General features: G+C 38.9%; 1 protein-coding gene across 5 annotated transcripts in view; it reads left to right on the forward strand.

The window, feature by feature from the left end:
- DYRK1A (dual specificity tyrosine phosphorylation regulated kinase 1A) overlaps positions 1 to 18074 on the forward strand; it is a 187757-nt gene that overhangs the window by 161007 nt on the left and 8676 nt on the right. For all 5 annotated transcript variants that reach the window (XM_060686405.2, XM_034401832.3, XM_087871258.1 and 2 more), the window contains 4 exons: positions 3879 to 3971; positions 5425 to 5613; positions 6258 to 6405; positions 12763 to 13049. In XM_060686405.2, the coding sequence (XP_060542388.1) occupies positions 3879 to 3971; positions 5425 to 5613; positions 6258 to 6405; positions 12763 to 13049 (717 nt within the window). The remainder of the gene's footprint in view (positions 1 to 3878; positions 3972 to 5424; positions 5614 to 6257; positions 6406 to 12762; positions 13050 to 18074) is intronic.

Below are 18074 nucleotides of genomic sequence, written 5' to 3' on the forward strand. Positions count from 1 at the left end.
TGACAGAGTTTATAGAACAAATTCCTGGATTGCAAAGCAAAGGCAATTGCCTAGAGATGTGGTGATTTATTTTACAGATAAAGATATAAGAAATAATATTGTGCAAAATTCTTTCAATTCTACTTTGCAATTGTTTGGAAGAAAGATTTGGATTTACAAAGAGCTCCCGCCTAAGATGTTATTGGAAAGGAAGAAATTTGGTTTTCTGGTGACTGAGCTAAAAAAAAGAAATATTCTATTCAGGTGGGACGCTCCAGTTGGTATAATATTGAGATATTAAGGAGAAAGATACCAACTAAATACTGTTGAAAAAGCGGAAGAATTTTATCAAAAAATCTTGAAAATGAACTTAACATCTTTAGGCACAATACAGGATAAGCAGAAGGAATTGGAAATAAAGGCAAAACATCGAATTATAGAGGCTGCTGTGGATAAATTGCTTTTGGATTCTTCAGACACCTCAGCTGGACTATCTACAAATACGAGAGAAGTGGCATCGGGCTCCAACGTGATGATTCATCAAGTCATAGACAAGTATGGAAACCAATTAGCTGATACACAATTGATAAAAAAGAAATATCAGACACAAAGGCAAAACCAACAAGATCAAGTTATAAAGCAGAATGAAAACCGATCAGTTGATATACAATTTGCAGAGAGGAAACCAGGATGGAGATTAAACCCACAAAAAGAAAAGAAAAAAAGAAATAGGTCTCATAAAAATAGAAATTTCTAAATTAAGCAACAGTGAAGCCAGTTATTTTAAAAAATGAATGAATATGTGAAAAGACAGTGGAGGCGAAGTATTGGTTAATATTATCCTGAGGACAGTGACAGACCTCTGCAATGCCGTAATTTTGGGATGTGAAAAGAGCCTTAAACTGTTGGATTTGAATTATCTATTTTGGATTTCTTTCTTTTATTGATAAATATATTATAATTATCTTGAGCTATAAGGCAAGAGAGCTACGCAGGGGCATGCAGAAGATCTGGTTGTTACCCATTAGGATGATGGGAATTAATAATCCTGATGAAAGCCACAATTACAGCTATATGGAATATAATTATAATGTCACTCGGGTGGTTGTTTTTTTCTTTTATATATATATGAGGATATTCATTACTGATGGGGGCAGATGATGACTGAAGATTTTGAACAAACTGTTGCACCAGGATGCTATGTTACCCTATTATGGATGATGGATTTAACAATCCAGTGGAAAGACATCAAAGAAGATATTATATGGATTATAATTATTTTTTATATAATGGAATATATATATATATATATATATATATATATATATATATATATATATATATATATATATATATATATATATATATATATATATATATATATATATATATATATTAGCAGAGTGGGCAGTGGATTAAAGATATTAAGAATTGTTGTGCATGGCAATTTTGTATGAAGTGGGTGGAAATAGGTTACTTTATTGATTGTTTAGTCTAAGAAAAGGGATGTTTAAGTGATATATTTAGGAGAGTGGAGCAAATGGATAGAGTTGAATAAATGTTAAATTAGGATTTATGGGGTAGGCTGCTTAGAAATGTTATATTAATATACATAAAAGATTAAATGTTAAAGTAGGATTTATTATATAGTTTTAAAGTGGAAGGTTGTTTTGAAATGTTGTATTAATATATAGATATAAGTATGGAGGAGGAGAAAAAGGGCAGATTATTGCTAAATTGGGAGTTACAATAATATTATAAGTTATAAATTAGAAGTTATACAATGTTACAGTAGAATGTTATTTTGAAATGTATGGTAAAAGGGGGAAGTAACAATATTAATAATATTATTAGTAAGGGTCAGTATTTAGAGGAGGGAGTAAGGGGATGGTAAAATATTATATAATCTGTTATGAATTGGGTTTTTGTTGTGAAGAAGTCACGGGGGGATGGGTGGTGAGGGGGATTAGGGGGGAGGGGGGGAGAAAAATGGGGGGGGAAATTTGTATTCAAAAACTTTTTCAATAAAAAAATAAAATAAAAATGTGATCCAATATACTGTTTTATGTATGACTTGTTTAACTAGAGCTTATTTGGAGCTTTGATCAGATTGAATGGCTACTATGGATACTTCTAAAAGATTTGCAGGCTCTATGCTTACAGCTGTAAATTGTTAACATCCTAGAGTGACTTAACTTTGTAATGAATCCTTTTTTCTCTCTCTCACCTAGATATTTGTAATAAGTTCCAGGTTATAATTTTCATCAGAATTAAATCCTGGATAATAGATACTTTATTTACTTTGAAGCTATCCCAAGGTTAAGAAGCAGGATTTTTTTTTTTTTTTTTTTACTTTGAACGTCTATTGTCATTTTGATTCTTTGGTTAGGTTGCACCCTGAAAGGAAGGAAGGCCAACATACTTAATTGTGTGCTATATTATATTTGTAGACTCACTCAATTTTTCACTCTCCCTAACATGTCTTATAATATCATGTCCCAATCATTTATTTAATGGAAACAGTGTGATGCCTCTGCTCTACCCCAAAGCCCCTCAAATCACCCTTTCAGATCAATTCGGTCAACCAGAAAAAGTGTTTCCTCAATGTTCTCCATTGTGGGTGGAGACAGCAGCCAGGATGGGTGATGCACTCGTCTGTCCTGATTGGTGGACTGAGTCTGTCAAAGTTGTTAAGCTCCGCCCTTGTTGCTAGGGCCTTCCAGCTTTTGACTGAGGGTAGCACACTATTTTGGCCCTGAAGCCTACATATACTAAACAATATTGTGCAAGTGGGAGGGTCAAAGGGTTATCTTCCAGCTTTTTTTTTCCTCCTTAACTCTTTGAGGTAGATGTTCAAATTGTGTTTAAAACTTCAGTCCCATTCTACATTTTAAAACAACTAGTGATGCTTAAACTGGCAATTGATCCTGTGTACTTTGCTATTAGATTTCAGCAGTGTCAGTTAAGGGTTCTTAAATCTGTATGTTACCTTCCTTGCATTAGAACTTTTAACATCATTGCTAATACTGTCAGTGTAGTCTGCTTAAAATTGGTATATCTTTCATTTTGTCTGTCGAATTTCAAAGTCTCTGCTTCTATATTCAAGTTATTTAAGGTTGCATCTTACAATGTCCATTCTGCATTCATCTGAGTTAAAGGCCCTATTTTATAAAATACTTCAGAAGCATGGCAGGAAAGTCGCCTCTGGACAGAGTTTGATTTGTTTGGGAAAAAAGTAACATGTAGAACTGTAGTTGTATTTTCAAGATACTGTAATGCAAACCTGTAGAAATTACTAGAATAGACTTTCTTTGGATAATAGATGTTTAGGTGGAAGATTCTGCTATTGAAATCCATCAGGGAAAACTACTTCAGTCACTATCTCCAAGTCTCAGCTCCTATGCTTATTTTTATTGAATAATGGCCATATTCCAAAATTTAAAGATTAAGGACAAATTTATCAGGACAAGGTTCATATCTGTTCAATGGAATTCTTGGTGTAATAGCAAAATAGACTGGAAAGGGATACTTTTATTATTTGAAAGGATTTCTTCAAAAGAATATTCATCTGCTTTAGAAACAGTTGCCCTATATTTTATAACCAAAAAGCAATTTAGTTTTATTCTATTTTTAACAGAACAATCTCATAAAAGGGTGTATAAACCAAAATCTACTATACATTCATAGATGTATGTTAGTAAAATAAATTTTAGCACCTGTCATTTTAAATGTTTTGCTTTTTAAATATATTTCTGGTTATTCTTTTGATGAATGTATAATATGTAATCCATTATTTTTAAATAACATTCTGATTTTATCTGATTAAGATTATGTGATATACTCGTATAAAATTTAACATTTATCTGATTAAGATTATATGTGATATTGTTATTTTACAGAGGCGAATGCCACTAACTTTCCGTGATCCAGCAGCTGCTCCTTTAAGGAAACTGTCTGTGGATTTGATCAAAACATACAAACATATTAATGAGGTAAATTTTGCATAATTTATTGAGTTAACTTTTATTTTGATATAAGTTTATTTATTGTGGCTAGAAAGTGTTTACTAATACTAATATACAAGCTAAATATATAGTCTTAGCTGTTGTTGTAATGCATTTCTTTGGACATTAATTGTTTAATACAAAGAAAACGTTTTCTAAATTTATATTAATAATACAATTACAATACAATTAATGTTGAGTGGAGATATAGTCTTCAAGAGAATACTTACTACTTGAGTAGCATTTTAGAAGAGGAAAAAAGCTGCTTAGAACAATATTTAAAATCTGTTTTCCTTCCTTCCTTCCTCCCTCCCTCCCTCCCTTCTTTATTTTCATATATTGTATGAATGGCTATTGTCTGCTCTTTTTTTCTTCTAATTTTGCATTCTTAAAATTATTTTTTTCTGCTTTGAAATTATTCTTATTGCAAATTTGTTATAGGCAAAATTACTTGTCTGCTAGAAGAAAATAAAAGCTATCTTATTTTATGAATAAAAAGTGGGAGATGCAATAAAATACTATAAGATTGATTTATCCACTTCACTTGAATGACAGATAGTGTTTAGACTTGTTTCTGAGAGGGTAGAAAAACATTCATCACCATAGCAAAGCTTTCTTTCATAGATCATAGCCAATATTCTTATTTGCAAAGCTTTGTAACCCTGGATCTTAGGGATTTCCTTTCTTTTCTCTAAGCCAGGTAGAAAGCAGAAAAATGTTTCTTGCTTGTATCCAGATTCCAGCCATCATAAAGACATTAAATCATTATTGTCTAAAACTGTTCTACAGTCTTCCCCTTCTCTCTGCCATTAAATAATGTCCTTTGTCCAAACACCAATTGGTCAATAATGTAAAAATCAGGACTCTTCTTTATGCAGTGGTTAAAAGTTCAGTATCACTACATAAATAACAGACTCTAAAAATGATATTTTATCCACTCAAGCCCTAAAAATAGATAAGGATAACACAAATGAATCAACGACACTGTACTTGTTCATTGGTATCCAAAGCTACTTTTAGCACAGAGGAGAGCAGTGTTCTTAGTAATAAAATAGAAGACTAATGTCATATAGGTTGAACTATGAATGCATATATTTCTTTGCACCCTTTAAAATTACGTCTGCTTTTGCAAGTTTTGTGCTTCAAGCTTCTTTGATTTACTGAACTTGTATGAAGCTGTTATGTTTCAGCAGCTCCAGATTTGCTTTTAGAGCAGTTGGTCAAAGGCTACTGAACAATATTCATACTCTTGTGTAGGTCCTTTTTAACTGAATAAATTATGCTATAAAATAAAAATGCAACCATCTAATGATTAATATCATCATTTTATTTTTATTCACCATTTTATCATTTTATTACCAATTAAATTATCATTTCAATCTCTTTTGCAATAGTGTATGATACAAACTGGCTATGCAATAATTGCATTTCCTAATCTCAGGTTTACTATGCAAAAAAGAAGCGACGACATCAACAGGGACAAGGAGATGATTCTAGTCACAAAAAAGAGCGGAAGGTTTATAATGATGGATACGATGATGACAACTATGACTATATTGTGAAAAATGGGGAAAAATGGATGGATCGTTATGAAATTGATTCTTTAATAGGCAAAGGCTCATTTGGACAGGTAATGATTGAATAATTTGAATAAAAGCAGCTTAAAGCAATATCCTACCCAAGTCATTTATGGGTGGTTTTGATATACTCTTCACAATCCATTTTGCAATTTTTTTTAGACTATGATGGTGGTGGGGAAGAAAACCCAATTTTTCCATTATACTACCTTGATTTAATGTGTTGATGTGCACAGGTCTGTGTAGAGCTATAGATATTTAATGGATTTGATAGCCAGATAATACATTATACTTCCTAACAGCCTACCAATATATAATGCAACAATATAGTATGCGTATATCATTATAGATACTATTCATTTTAAATTCTGTGTAGATCTGCCCAAAGTCCTATTTCAATTCTTTTTATTTCTGATTAGGCAAGTAGTTTTAACTGTTAGATTTCATGTGATTTGACAAATATAGAATTTTAGAAAACTTTTAATCACTAATTAATTCCAAAAATTTTCAAGTTATTTTCCTCCTTTCAAAAATCTAGACTGTTTCTATCTTCTACACAAATACATATGTGTTAAAGAAGTTCTGTTGCTTATAGAAGGCAATTTATTTCAATAATTGTTTTGTCTTTCTAATTAACATGCAGTTGTATCTATTTTGTGTTTTTCTTTTCTACATTTCTGCATTTACATTTCTACAGGTTGTAAAGGCATATGACCGTGTGGAACAGGAGTGGGTAGCTATTAAAATTATAAAGAACAAGAAGGCTTTCCTAAATCAAGCCCAAATTGAAGTGCGACTTCTTGAGCTTATGAACAAACATGACACAGAAATGAAATATTACATAGGTATTTATCTTTTCAAGAGATAGCTTTTGAGTATCTCAGTTTTTATAATGATCAACCATTATATTTTCATTGTCCTTTTGAGGTTATAATATATTTCCTTTAAAAAAAATCTTCTCAATCTTTGCAAATATCCACTTTTAAGCTATTTAAGGAGCATCATGTAATAATTTCTATAATTTCTTAAACTTTCACCAGTTATGTATTCAATCTGGATCTATTTTTGTACAGTTAGTCTTCATTAGCTCAAATTTTTTTAGATCCTTTTGGGTGTTTTATGCAGAAAGTTACCATTATTCATTACATAAAATAAATGGATCTAAGTTTCTTGCTGAAGCTTTCTATTGATCTTTTTGATTCATGAATGGAACCTTGATGCCTACATATAATAAGAGCCTTTTACGCAATTGTTCATATTTTGATGGTTCATTTCAGATTGTTCTGGTCAGGATGGATTTGATTTAAATCAAGTTGACTTAAATCATGATTTAAATCACTAGTAAAAGGCTTGATTTAAGTCAATTCGATTTAAATCATAATTTTTAAAGAGCAACTGTCATCTCTGTCCTGCATCCGCTCTTCCTATGACCCACTGTTAACTCAACAACAGTCCCATTCACTTTAATGGGATGGATGGTGATGCGGCAGTGACAAAACAAGATGAGGGACCTGCAGGCAGCAGGTGAGTGGATGCCCGCTAACAGGTGCTGCCATGATGGATCTGAAATGACAGGTGCTCTTTAATAATATATTTATAAGCTGCTTAGAAGATTTCACTTTCATTTTTATTGCTTGCCCTTCCTCCTCACATTTAGAGCCTGGTGGTACAGATGCATTTCTCTTCAAACAATCATACAGTTTGTAGTGTACATAGATTTGCAAAACAATGGGATAAAGGAATGTTCCTGAACTTTGTTTTATGATTTATCTCATGGTTACTGTGAAATTGTGTGAATGCAGTGCATGATATCTCAGCCTGCAGAGTTTGGATTCATTGAATGAGTTTACCAGAAATGTAAATATTGCAGAATATACAGCCTCATGCTACATAACTAAGCTCCATTTCATGCTGAATAAACTAAATTATTAATGTATCTTAAATAGAAAACTATCTTTTGATATATGTTTACTCCAAAAGCATTTTATTAAAATAAATTTGCTAAAAATAACATTTTTTTAAAAAAAAATTTAATCATTGATTTTTATCTACCCCGGTTCTAGTTGATATATATTGATTAGAAACAGTTTAATGTTAATAGAAAATTTGCCTTTCTTCCAAATTGTAACTCAGGAACATTACTTATTTTATTTATTTATTTATTTTATTTGGCAGTATTTATATGCTGCCCTTCTCCCGAAGGACTCAGGGCGGCGAACACAGGTTAAAAACATACAATGATAAAATAATAAAATCCCATTAAAACCAAATTAAAATCAATAAATAATAAAACCCAAGAATCAGCATCAGCCCATTCATTGGAATAGCCAAATCTTCAGGCCTCGACAGAAGGAGTGGAGATCCGGGGCCGTCCGGAGCTCGGTGGGTAGTTCGTTCCAAAGGGTAGGGGCGCCCACAGAGAATGCCCTACCCCTGGGCGTCGCCAGATAGCATTGCCTGGTCGACGGTACCCTGAGGAGAGTGGCTCTGTGAGAGCGGACAGGACAGTGAGAAACAGGCAGGAGATGGTCCTGCAAGTACCCTGGGCCTAAGCCATGTAGGGCTTTATAGGTCAATACCAGCACCTTGAAGTGAATCCGGTGGACCACTGGTAACCAGTGCAGCTCGCGCAGGAGAGGTGTTACACGGGAGTAACGAGGAGCTCCGGTAACCACCCGCGCAACTGCATTCTGGACCAGCTGGAGCCCCCGGGTGCACCTCAAGGGCAGCCCCATGTAGAGGGAATTGCAGTAATCCAAGCGGGATGTAACCAGGGCATGAGTGACCATGCGAAGGGCATCACGGTCTATGAAAGGGCACAACTGGCGCACCAGGCGTACCTGTGCAAAAGCCCCCCTGGTCACGGCCATCAAGTGTTCTTCTAAAGACAGCAGGGAATCCAGGAGGACACCCAAGTTGTGGGCCCTTTCAACGGGGGCAAGTACCTCTCTCCCCCCCCCATCAAAAGTGACGGGACCTCTAGAACGCATGATGCCGGCAACCACAGCCACTCAGTCTTGGAAGGGTTGAGTCTGAGTCTGTTCCTACCCATCCAGACCCGCACCGCCTCCAGGCACCGGGACATCACGGAAAGGGCATCCCCGGGGTGGTCCGGGGTGGAGATGTATAATTGAGTATCATCGGCGTACTGATAACACCTCACCCTGAAACCACAAATGATCTCACCCAGTGGCTTCATATAGATGTTAAAGAGTAGGGGGGAGAGAACTGACCCCTGAGGCACCCCACAAGTTAGGGGCCTCGGGGGGGACCTCTGTTCCCCCGCCCAAACAAACTGCGAGCGACCTGAGAGGTAGGAGGAGAACCACTGTAAAACAGTGCCTCCCATCCCCAACCCCTCAAGCCGCTGCAATAGGATACCATGGTCGATGGTATCAAAAGCCACTGAGAGGTCAAGTAGGACCAGGATGGAGGAACAACCTCCATCCCGGGCCTGCCAGAGATCATTCACCAGAGCGACCAATGCCGTTTCCGTGCTGTGCCCACGCCGGAAACCCGATTGGTACGGGTCTAGGTACTCCGTTTCCTCCAGGAACTGTGGAAGCTGTTGTGCCACCATAGTCTCAATAACCTTCGCAATAAAGCGAATGTTGGAGATGGGCCGATAGTTATTAAGTGAGTCTGGATCCAGGGCAGGCTTCTTGAGGAGGGGTTGAACCACCGCCTCCTTAAGAGAGGCGGGGAAGACCCCCTCCCTCAAAGAAGAGTTGATAATTGCCTGGATCCAGTCTCCGGTCACCTCCCAGGCGGGCGAAACAAGCCAGGAGGGACACAGATCCAGCAAACAAGTGGAGGCACCCAGTCTACCCACAATCCTGTCCACTTCATCGACGGAAACAGGGTCAAACTCAACCCAGATGTTACTCCCAAGACATTCCACAGTCTCCCGGATGGATTCCGCCCAGTCAGAGTCCAAACCAGTCCGGATCTGAGCGATTTTATCTTGCAGAAACTGAACAAAATTCTCAGCCCTGCCCTGTAAGGGGTCAACCCCCGCCCCCTGATTAAGGAGGGAGCGGGTCACTCTAAACGGCTGCTGGGCGGTTTTCTGCAGATGCAATGAGAGTGGCGAAGTAATTACGTCTCGCCGCTTCAATCGCCACAAGATAAGCCCTAAAATGGGTTCTTAACTGTGTTTGATCAGATTCAGACCGGGAGGATCTCCAACACTCCTCTAGGCGTCTTTCCCGGCGCTTCATTTCCTGGAGCTCCATGGAGAACCAAGGAGTCACCCGGGATCTGCATCGGGTCAGAGGTCGCAAAGATGCAATTCGGTCCAAGGCCCCGGCAGCCGCCCACTCCCAGGATGCCACCAGTGCCTCGGCCAAGTCGCAGGATTGAGAGGCCGGGAATGTCCCAAGCTCCGTCAGGAACCGCTCAGAGTCCATCAGGCACCTGTGGCGGAGCCATTTTACTGGTTCCACCTCCCAGCGGCAAGCGTTGGCGGATTGAAAGTCCAGTCTAAGGAGGGAATGGTCGGTCCATGACAAGGGGGCAATAGAAAGTTCCCCCTTACCCCGGCCATTTATCCACTGCCCAGAGAGAAAAACCAGGTCAAGTGTGTGTCCTCCCCTATGAGTTGGGCCCTGAATAACCTGAGTCAGGCCCATGGCCGCCATGGAGGCCGTGAACTCTCGGACTGTCTCAGATGTCTCGCCGATCGAAGGCAAGTTGAAATCTCTCACAACCCAAAGGCTGGGGAGTTCAACTGCTACTTCGGCCAGCACATCGAGCAGTGCGGGCAGGGTTGTGGCCACGCAGCTGGGAGATAGGTACGTGACCAACAAGCCCGACTGGACTCCAGGGTCCCACTTCAATAGGAGAGACTCACACCTGCCAATCTGAGGGACAGTGGCCTCTCTAGGACTAAGACTTCCCCTAATAACCACCGCCACCACCCCCCCACCCCTTCCCTGGAGTCGCGGCCGGTGCAGCACACGAAAACCTGGGGGGGGCATAAATCAGAGAGAGGGACTCCCCCCTCCTGCCCCAACCAGGTTTCTGTAATGCAAACCAGGTCCGCGCCCTCCTCCTCAATAAGATCTCGTACGAGGAGGGCCTTATTCGCAACGGACCTGGCATTCACATACACCAGTCTGAATCCAGGGTCCCCCACTCTCGCACCCCTAGGGAAGCAGGATGAGCAGTGGGAGCGGGAACGCGCCACCACCTGAATACAGCGGGTGCGAAGTCCCCGCCCCCTGCTTCCATTCCCTCTGCCCCTCCCCACCATCACAGATATAAAATGTCCCACTCCTCTCCGAGCTTCGTCTTCACCTCCATCCTCATCCATCCCGTCATCCATATACTTCCTTGATAATCATAATAGCGAACTGTTTATAATCAAGTGAATTAACTGAAATTCATTTGATTGTAAACAGTTCACTGTTTAGATTATCAACATATAACAGTTGATATAAGATATAACAGTATTTACCCCATAGTATATTAGCTTTCTCTCATACACTAACTGAATCTACTGATTCAGTCTTTCTGAAGACTCATACACATAATCTCTCATACACTAACTGAATTAACTGGCGATAATACAGTTCTAAATTTTATGAGCAAGTTATGTACTCAGTACCCCCTTCCCCTTGGGACATTTAAAACAAACATTTATGTATATCATTTTATTAAGATAGAAATGATGGCCCAAAAAGCAGGTTCACCAAGAATAATATTGAATAAGCAATCACATTTCTATTAATGCCTTCAACGTGGCACATATGTTTTGTCCTGGTTTTGTTTCTGAATAGTGTAGAAAGATATGAATGAATTAATATGCTTGTCCTTGGATATATTTGTTGAGTTTAATTATTGCAATGGAATCCTGAATCTCCCTAAATGAAGCTCAGATTTTGGCTTGATAGATGACACACTCAGATTATCAGTTTCTCAGATGATCCAGATTCAGTAGGACTAAATTGCTCCAAGTTACATTGAGAAAAACAAAATAATGTGCTATGTATATGTGTTTTCAAAGTTCTAGTCTTCACTTGTAAAACTCAGAAAGGGTTAGTGTCTGTCATATTTAAAACACAACCTTTTTTCATTAAATTACTGCCTGTAATTTAGTCCACCATCAAAAGAAGCTAGACAGAAATATGAGATACTATCTTCCTGATACTTTCTAAGGTTAGACTAGCCTTTTCTTTATTTAATATATTTTGAAAAATATTATTTCCCCCCAAATATGACATCTGATTGTTTTTACCTAAGCTCCTCATTTTTAGGAGCATTTTCATGCCTTAATTTTACAATTAGTATTTTAATTGTAAGACATGTTAAGGAAGTAGATACTCAGATTATTTCTTTAACAGTGAAGGAGTAGATGAAACTATCAAAACATCAAGAGACACTAAGGCAATATAGGCATTTTTAAAACACTTATAATTATGAAATTATAAAAAGTAGTTTTTTCTGAACTAATGGTAGTTCTGTAACTAAAGTTAACTTTATGTAATTCAGAATGATCTAATTACTCTGCTGTGCATTCTGTTGCAGAATGAAATATAATGTATAAGAGCAATTCTAAAGCAACACTAATGAAATTTGCTTTTAAAGTTAATATAAATGTAAGAAATTTGGAAAGAATTTTGTAACAAATTAAATGAAAATATAAAGATACGATAGAAATATAGTAAGATGATGGGGACGAAGTAGAGGACACAAAATATGTACTCAGATGACACACTGAATGATTAATGATGTATTGTTTGTTTAAAAAAAGAAATTTGCTTTTACATATGTACTTGATTCTAGACAAGAAATTAAAGGCACACATTCTCTTCGTAATGGCAGCAGTATATTTCTTCTTTAGTTGTTGCATTTAGCTCAATCAAATTTTAGTCTAATTTCAAATAGTTTAAGAAGAAAGGTTGAAGCCTCAAGCATAGGAAGTCTATAAATGAAGGAATATAGTTCGTTTTAGAAAAAGTAAGTGCCACCATTTTAATTTTAGCATCATGTGATTTTCAAAGAAAGAAATTACCTATAACTTTTTTTCAAAAGGAAGTTTTTGTGTATGAATATAGAAAAGTAAAAGGATAGTTGTACTTTAAAAAAGAGTTTGGCAGACTTTTGGGCAACCTTTGGAAACAATAGCTTCCTTAGGGAGATACTTAAAGGTTTGAGACTATACCTGTAATTTAACACCTCCCCCTTCTTTTTTCTTTCAGTGCATTTGAAGCGTCACTTTATGTTCCGAAACCATCTCTGTTTAGTTTTTGAAATGCTCTCCTATAATCTTTATGACCTTCTGCGGAATACAAATTTCAGAGGGGTTTCATTGAACTTGACGCGAAAGTTTGCACAACAGATGTGTACTGCACTGCTTTTTCTTGCAACTCCTGAACTTAGTATCATTCACTGTGATCTAAAACCCGAAAACATCTTGCTGTGTAACCCCAAACGAAGCGCTATCAAAATAGTTGATTTTGGCAGTTCTTGCCAGCTTGGACAGAGGGTAAGTATTACCACATCAACATATTTCAGTATTACTTGTTGTTTTGTTTTGTTTTGATTTTAAATAAATCAGCATATTCCAAAAATAATTTTATATGTTCCTAATTACTACATAAGGACAAAATAAGCAAAATGTTTTTAGTGATAAGGGGACTACCCATATTTCTGCATGTTTCCTAACTAAGCATTCAGAACGTATAGTATATGTGTATGCAAAATGTATACATTTTACATATGCAAAATGTAACTAACTATTTTTCCGCTCTTATCACATCGGCAGATAACCGCCCAGCCGCCCTGTTTAGGGTGACCCGCTCCCTCCTCCATCTGGGAGCGCGGGAGGATCCCTTGCAGGGTCGTGCTGAGGATTTTGTTCAGTATCTGCACGATAAAATCACTCAGATTCGGGAAGGCTTGGTCTCTGACTGGGTAGGTACAGACGGGATGATGGGTGCCGGTCTTGGGACTGCCATTTGGGAGGAGTTCGACCCTGTTGCTCCCGAGGACGTGGACAGGATACTGGGGCAGCTGAACGCGACCACATGTTTATTGGGCCCGTGTCCCTCCTGGTTGGTGCTGGCCTCCCAGGAGGTTACGCGAGGCTGGCTCCAGGGGATTATCAACGCTTCCTTGAGTGAGGGTGTCTTGCCATCCGCCTTGAAAGAGGCGGTGGTGAGGCCCCTCCTCAAGAAGCCTGCTCTGGATCCAGCTGTTTTGGCTAACTACCGTCCGGTCTCCAACCTTCCCTTCTTGGCGAAGGTTGTTGAGAGTGTGGTGGCGCGACAGCTTCCTGGGTACCTGGATGAAGCTGTCTATCTTGATCCGCTCCAGTCCGGCTTCAGGCCTGGGCACAGCACGGAAACGACATTGGTCGCGTTGTTGGATGATCTCTGGAGGGCTCGGGATAGGGGCTGCTCCTCTACCCTGGTCCCATTAGATCTCTCAGCGGCTTTTGATACCATCGACCATGGTATCCTGCTGCGCCGGTTAGAGGGGTTGGGAGTGGGGGGCACTGTCCTGCGGTGGTTCTCCTCCTATCTCTCCGACCGGTCGCAGTCGGTGTTGGCAGGGGGGCAGAGGTTGACCCCGAGGTGCCTTGTTTGTGGGGTGCCGCAGGGGTCGGTCCTCTCGCCCCTTCTGTTCAACATTTATGTGAAGCCGCTGGGTGTGATCATCCGTGGCTTTGGGGTGGAGTTCCATCAGTATGCTGATGATACTCAGCTGTACATCTCCACCCCAGGCCATCCCAACGATGCCCTTGAAGTGATGTCCCGGTGCCTGGAGGCCGTGCGGACCTGGATGGGGAGTAACAGGCTTCGACTCAACCCTTCCAAGACAGAGTGGCTGTGGCTTCCGGCATCCTGATATAGCCAGCTGGTGCCATCGCTGGCTATTGGGGGCGAGTTATTGGCCCCCACAGATAGGGCTCGCAACTTGGGTGTCCTCCTGGATGCATGGCTGTCTTTAGAAGAGCATATGACGGACGTGGCCAGGGGGGCTTTTTATCAGGTTCGCCTGATTCGCCAGTTGCGTCCCTTTCTGGATCGGGACTCCTTACGCACAGTTACTCAGGCGCTCATCACTTCCTGCCTGGACTACTGCAATGCTCTCTACATGGGGCTCCCCTTGAGGAGCACCCGGAGGCTCCAACTGGTGCAGAATGTGGCCGCGCGGGGGATTATGGGAGCGAGGGGGCGCTCCCATGTGACACCTCTCCTGCGTGAGCTGCATTGGCTTCCAGTGTTCTGCCGGGTGCGCTTCAAGGTGTTGGTCACCACCTTTAAAGTGCTCCATGGCATAGGACCTGGGTATTTGCGGGACCGCCTTCTGCCGCCAATAGCCTCCCACCGACCAGTACGCTCCCACAAAGAGGGACTCCTCAGGGTGCCGTCAGCCAGGCAATGTTGGCTGGCGACCCCCAGGGGGAGGGCCTTCTCTGTGGCATCTCCTGCCCTCTGGAACGATTTTCCCCTGGAGATACGAAGGATATCAGATCCCCGGGTTTTTCGCCGTGCCCTAAAAACCTTTCTTTTCCATCAAGCAGGGCTGGCGTGAACACACACACCCCCCCCCCCCCGCCGCCTTTTTAGCTTTTTTTAGCCTTTTAAATTGTCAAATGGGTTTTAGTTGAAGGTTTAAATTTTGGGCCACAGTTATATAATTCTTTTAATAATTTTAAATTTTGTATTGGTATGTGTTTTAGTTCTGGCTGTGCACCGCCCTGAGTCCACTAGGAGAAGGACGGGATATAAATTGAATAATATATATATATATCCATGTGGCTGCAGTCTCCATAGTAGTAAATGATAATTCTGTTTGCAGTAGTGCACAGTTAAACTGTTGAACTCTTTACTAAATCTTAGCCAGAATGTTAGATTTGCATTTAAATAACATAAAATAAAATAAAAACAAAAACATATATTTGCCGGTGCAGAGTTTTGATGGCTCAAATAGCAGAGTAATTCTGTTTCAGAAAGCAGAAGGACACAGTTTTGTTTTTGTTTTTAAGGTTTCTTGAAGTTAAAACATCAAGAAAAAATATCCCAAAGAGGTCACAGCAAACCACTTTCATATTGTCAAGAAAATATATAGATGTGGAGTCCTTATTGCTCTCTGGGGTTGATTGTTTGCTTGTAGAAGTTTCATTACCCAATTAAGCAATATCATCAGTGCTAGTGAGTGTAAGATTTGTTTATGTACAGTATCTTGCCCTGCCAATATTGGTGTGGGTATGATTTTTTCCTTTGTAAATCCTCGAGTATAGTTTTCTAGTTGATCGTTTGCCTGATATATTCCTTGATTATCTGAGTGTTGGTTGCTGGAGAGGATGTGTTCTAGTCTTTTTGTTTCCTACTGTACATAAACAGGGAGCAAATTCCACACTTATTTAACATTGATGATGTTATCTACTTGGGTATTAAAATGCCTGGAAGCAAACAGCTCCATAGTTCAACCTTGAGTTAAATAGATTCTCTTTTATTGAAATATATAGATATGTCCCTGTATCACCTGAAGTTGAACTCTGCTTGAAGGAGGCTTATTTTATTACGTTGTTTAGAATCTAGTAGCAAATTTATATTATAGTTTTTATAGTATAATTCTACATGTCAGGCACAAGCAATCAGATCTACATGTGAAGGGTTGAATCCTTATTGCATCCTATCTATAATATAAGAATCTCTCCAGACTGCTTGCTCTCTCTTGGGAAAGAACAGATAAGGTTCCATGGAACGTGTGTGATGGTGTGTGTGTGTGTCAGAGAGAGAGGGAGAGGAGAGCATCCAAGCTGTGCAATGACTTCAGATTAACCCCTGCTTGATCCCTCCTCCTTTCCTGGTTGGTAGCTTCCCAACATCATATGAATCTTTCACAAATAAGGAAACAGAATTGCAGTCTATGAAGCAAAGTATTGTTAACATTTTCTGCTGCATAATTGCATATTTAACTTTAACCTTCTTTTTTTTTTTTATTGAAAAAGTTTTCAAATACAAATTTCCCCCCCTTTTTTTCCCCCTCACCCTCCCCCTCCCTAACCCCCCTCCCCACCCATCCCCCCCTGTGACTTCTTCATAACAAAAAAAAACCTAATTCATAACAGATTACTTACTCCCTCCTCTAAATATTGACCTTTACTTACTAAAAATATTATTAATATTATAACATCCCCCTTTATCCATACATTTCTGAAAAGAGAAAAGAAAGGGAAAAAAAAAAGACATTATACTATAACATTATAGAATAACTTCTCCACTTAACTATACGATAAGTCCTACTTTAACATTTAATCTTCCATATATATTACTATAACATTTCAAAGCGGCCTTCCCCATAAAATCTAGTTTAACATTTATTCCACTCTATCCATTTCCTCCACTCCCCTAAATATATCACTTAAAAATCCCTTTTCTTAGACTAATCAATCTACTAACTAGCTTATTCACCCACTATCATGCAAAATTACCATACACAACATTTCTTAATATCTTTGATTCACTGCCCACACTACTTAAAAATATATGTCTATATTTTCCATTATATCTAAATAAAAAAAAAAAAAAGACAATGACTTTAAATTTATAATCCATATAGTATCTTCTTTGAGGTCTTTCCACTGGATTGGTAGAACCAACATCCATAATCGGGTAACATAGCTTGCTGGTGCAACAGTTTATTCAGGATCTTCAATCATATCTGCCCCCATCAGTAGTAAATATCTTCTTATATGTATAAAAGTAAAAAACAACCACCCGAGTGACATTATAATTATATTCCATATAGTAATAATTATGGGTTTCATCAGGATTATTAATTCCCATCATCGTAGTGGGTAACAACCCGATCTTCTGCATGCCCCAGCATAATTCTCTTGCCTTGTGATTCAAGATAATATAATATGTTTATCAACACAAAAAGAAATTCCGAAGTGGATAATTCAAATCCATCAGGTTAAGGCTCGTTTCACGTCCCCAAATTACGGCCATGCAGATCTGCCACAATCCTCAGGATGATATTAACCAATACGTCGCCTCTTCCATGTTTACACATAATCATTCATATTTTAAAGTCACTGGCTTCACTGTTGCCTGATTTAGAAATTTCTATTTTTATGCCACCTATTTCTTTTTTTTTTTCTTTTTTTTTTGTGGGTTTGGTTTCCATCCTGGTTTCCTTTCTACAAATTGTGTATCATCTGGTCGGTTTTTATTCTGCTTTGTAGATTGGTCTTGCTGGTTTTGTTTTTGTATCTCATGTTTCTTTTTTATCCCTTGTATATCCCCTAATTGGTTTCCATGCTTATCCTTGCCTTGATAAGTCATCACATTAAGGTTAGATGCCACTTCTCTCAAATTTGTAGATAGTCCAGCTGGGGTATCCAATAAATCCAAAGGCAATTCATCTGGTACAGTCTCTGTAATTCGATATTTTACCTTTATTTCCGGCTCCTTCTGCTTATCCTGTATTATACCTGAAGATGTTAAGTTCATTTTCAACCTATTTTGATAAAATTCTTCCGCTCTTTCAACAG

This window comes from Pantherophis guttatus, chromosome 5 (genome assembly GCF_059756535.1).
Source record: "Pantherophis guttatus breed Tessera chromosome 5, ASM5975653v1, whole genome shotgun sequence".
NCBI lineage: Eukaryota > Metazoa > Chordata > Lepidosauria > Squamata > Colubridae > Pantherophis > Pantherophis guttatus.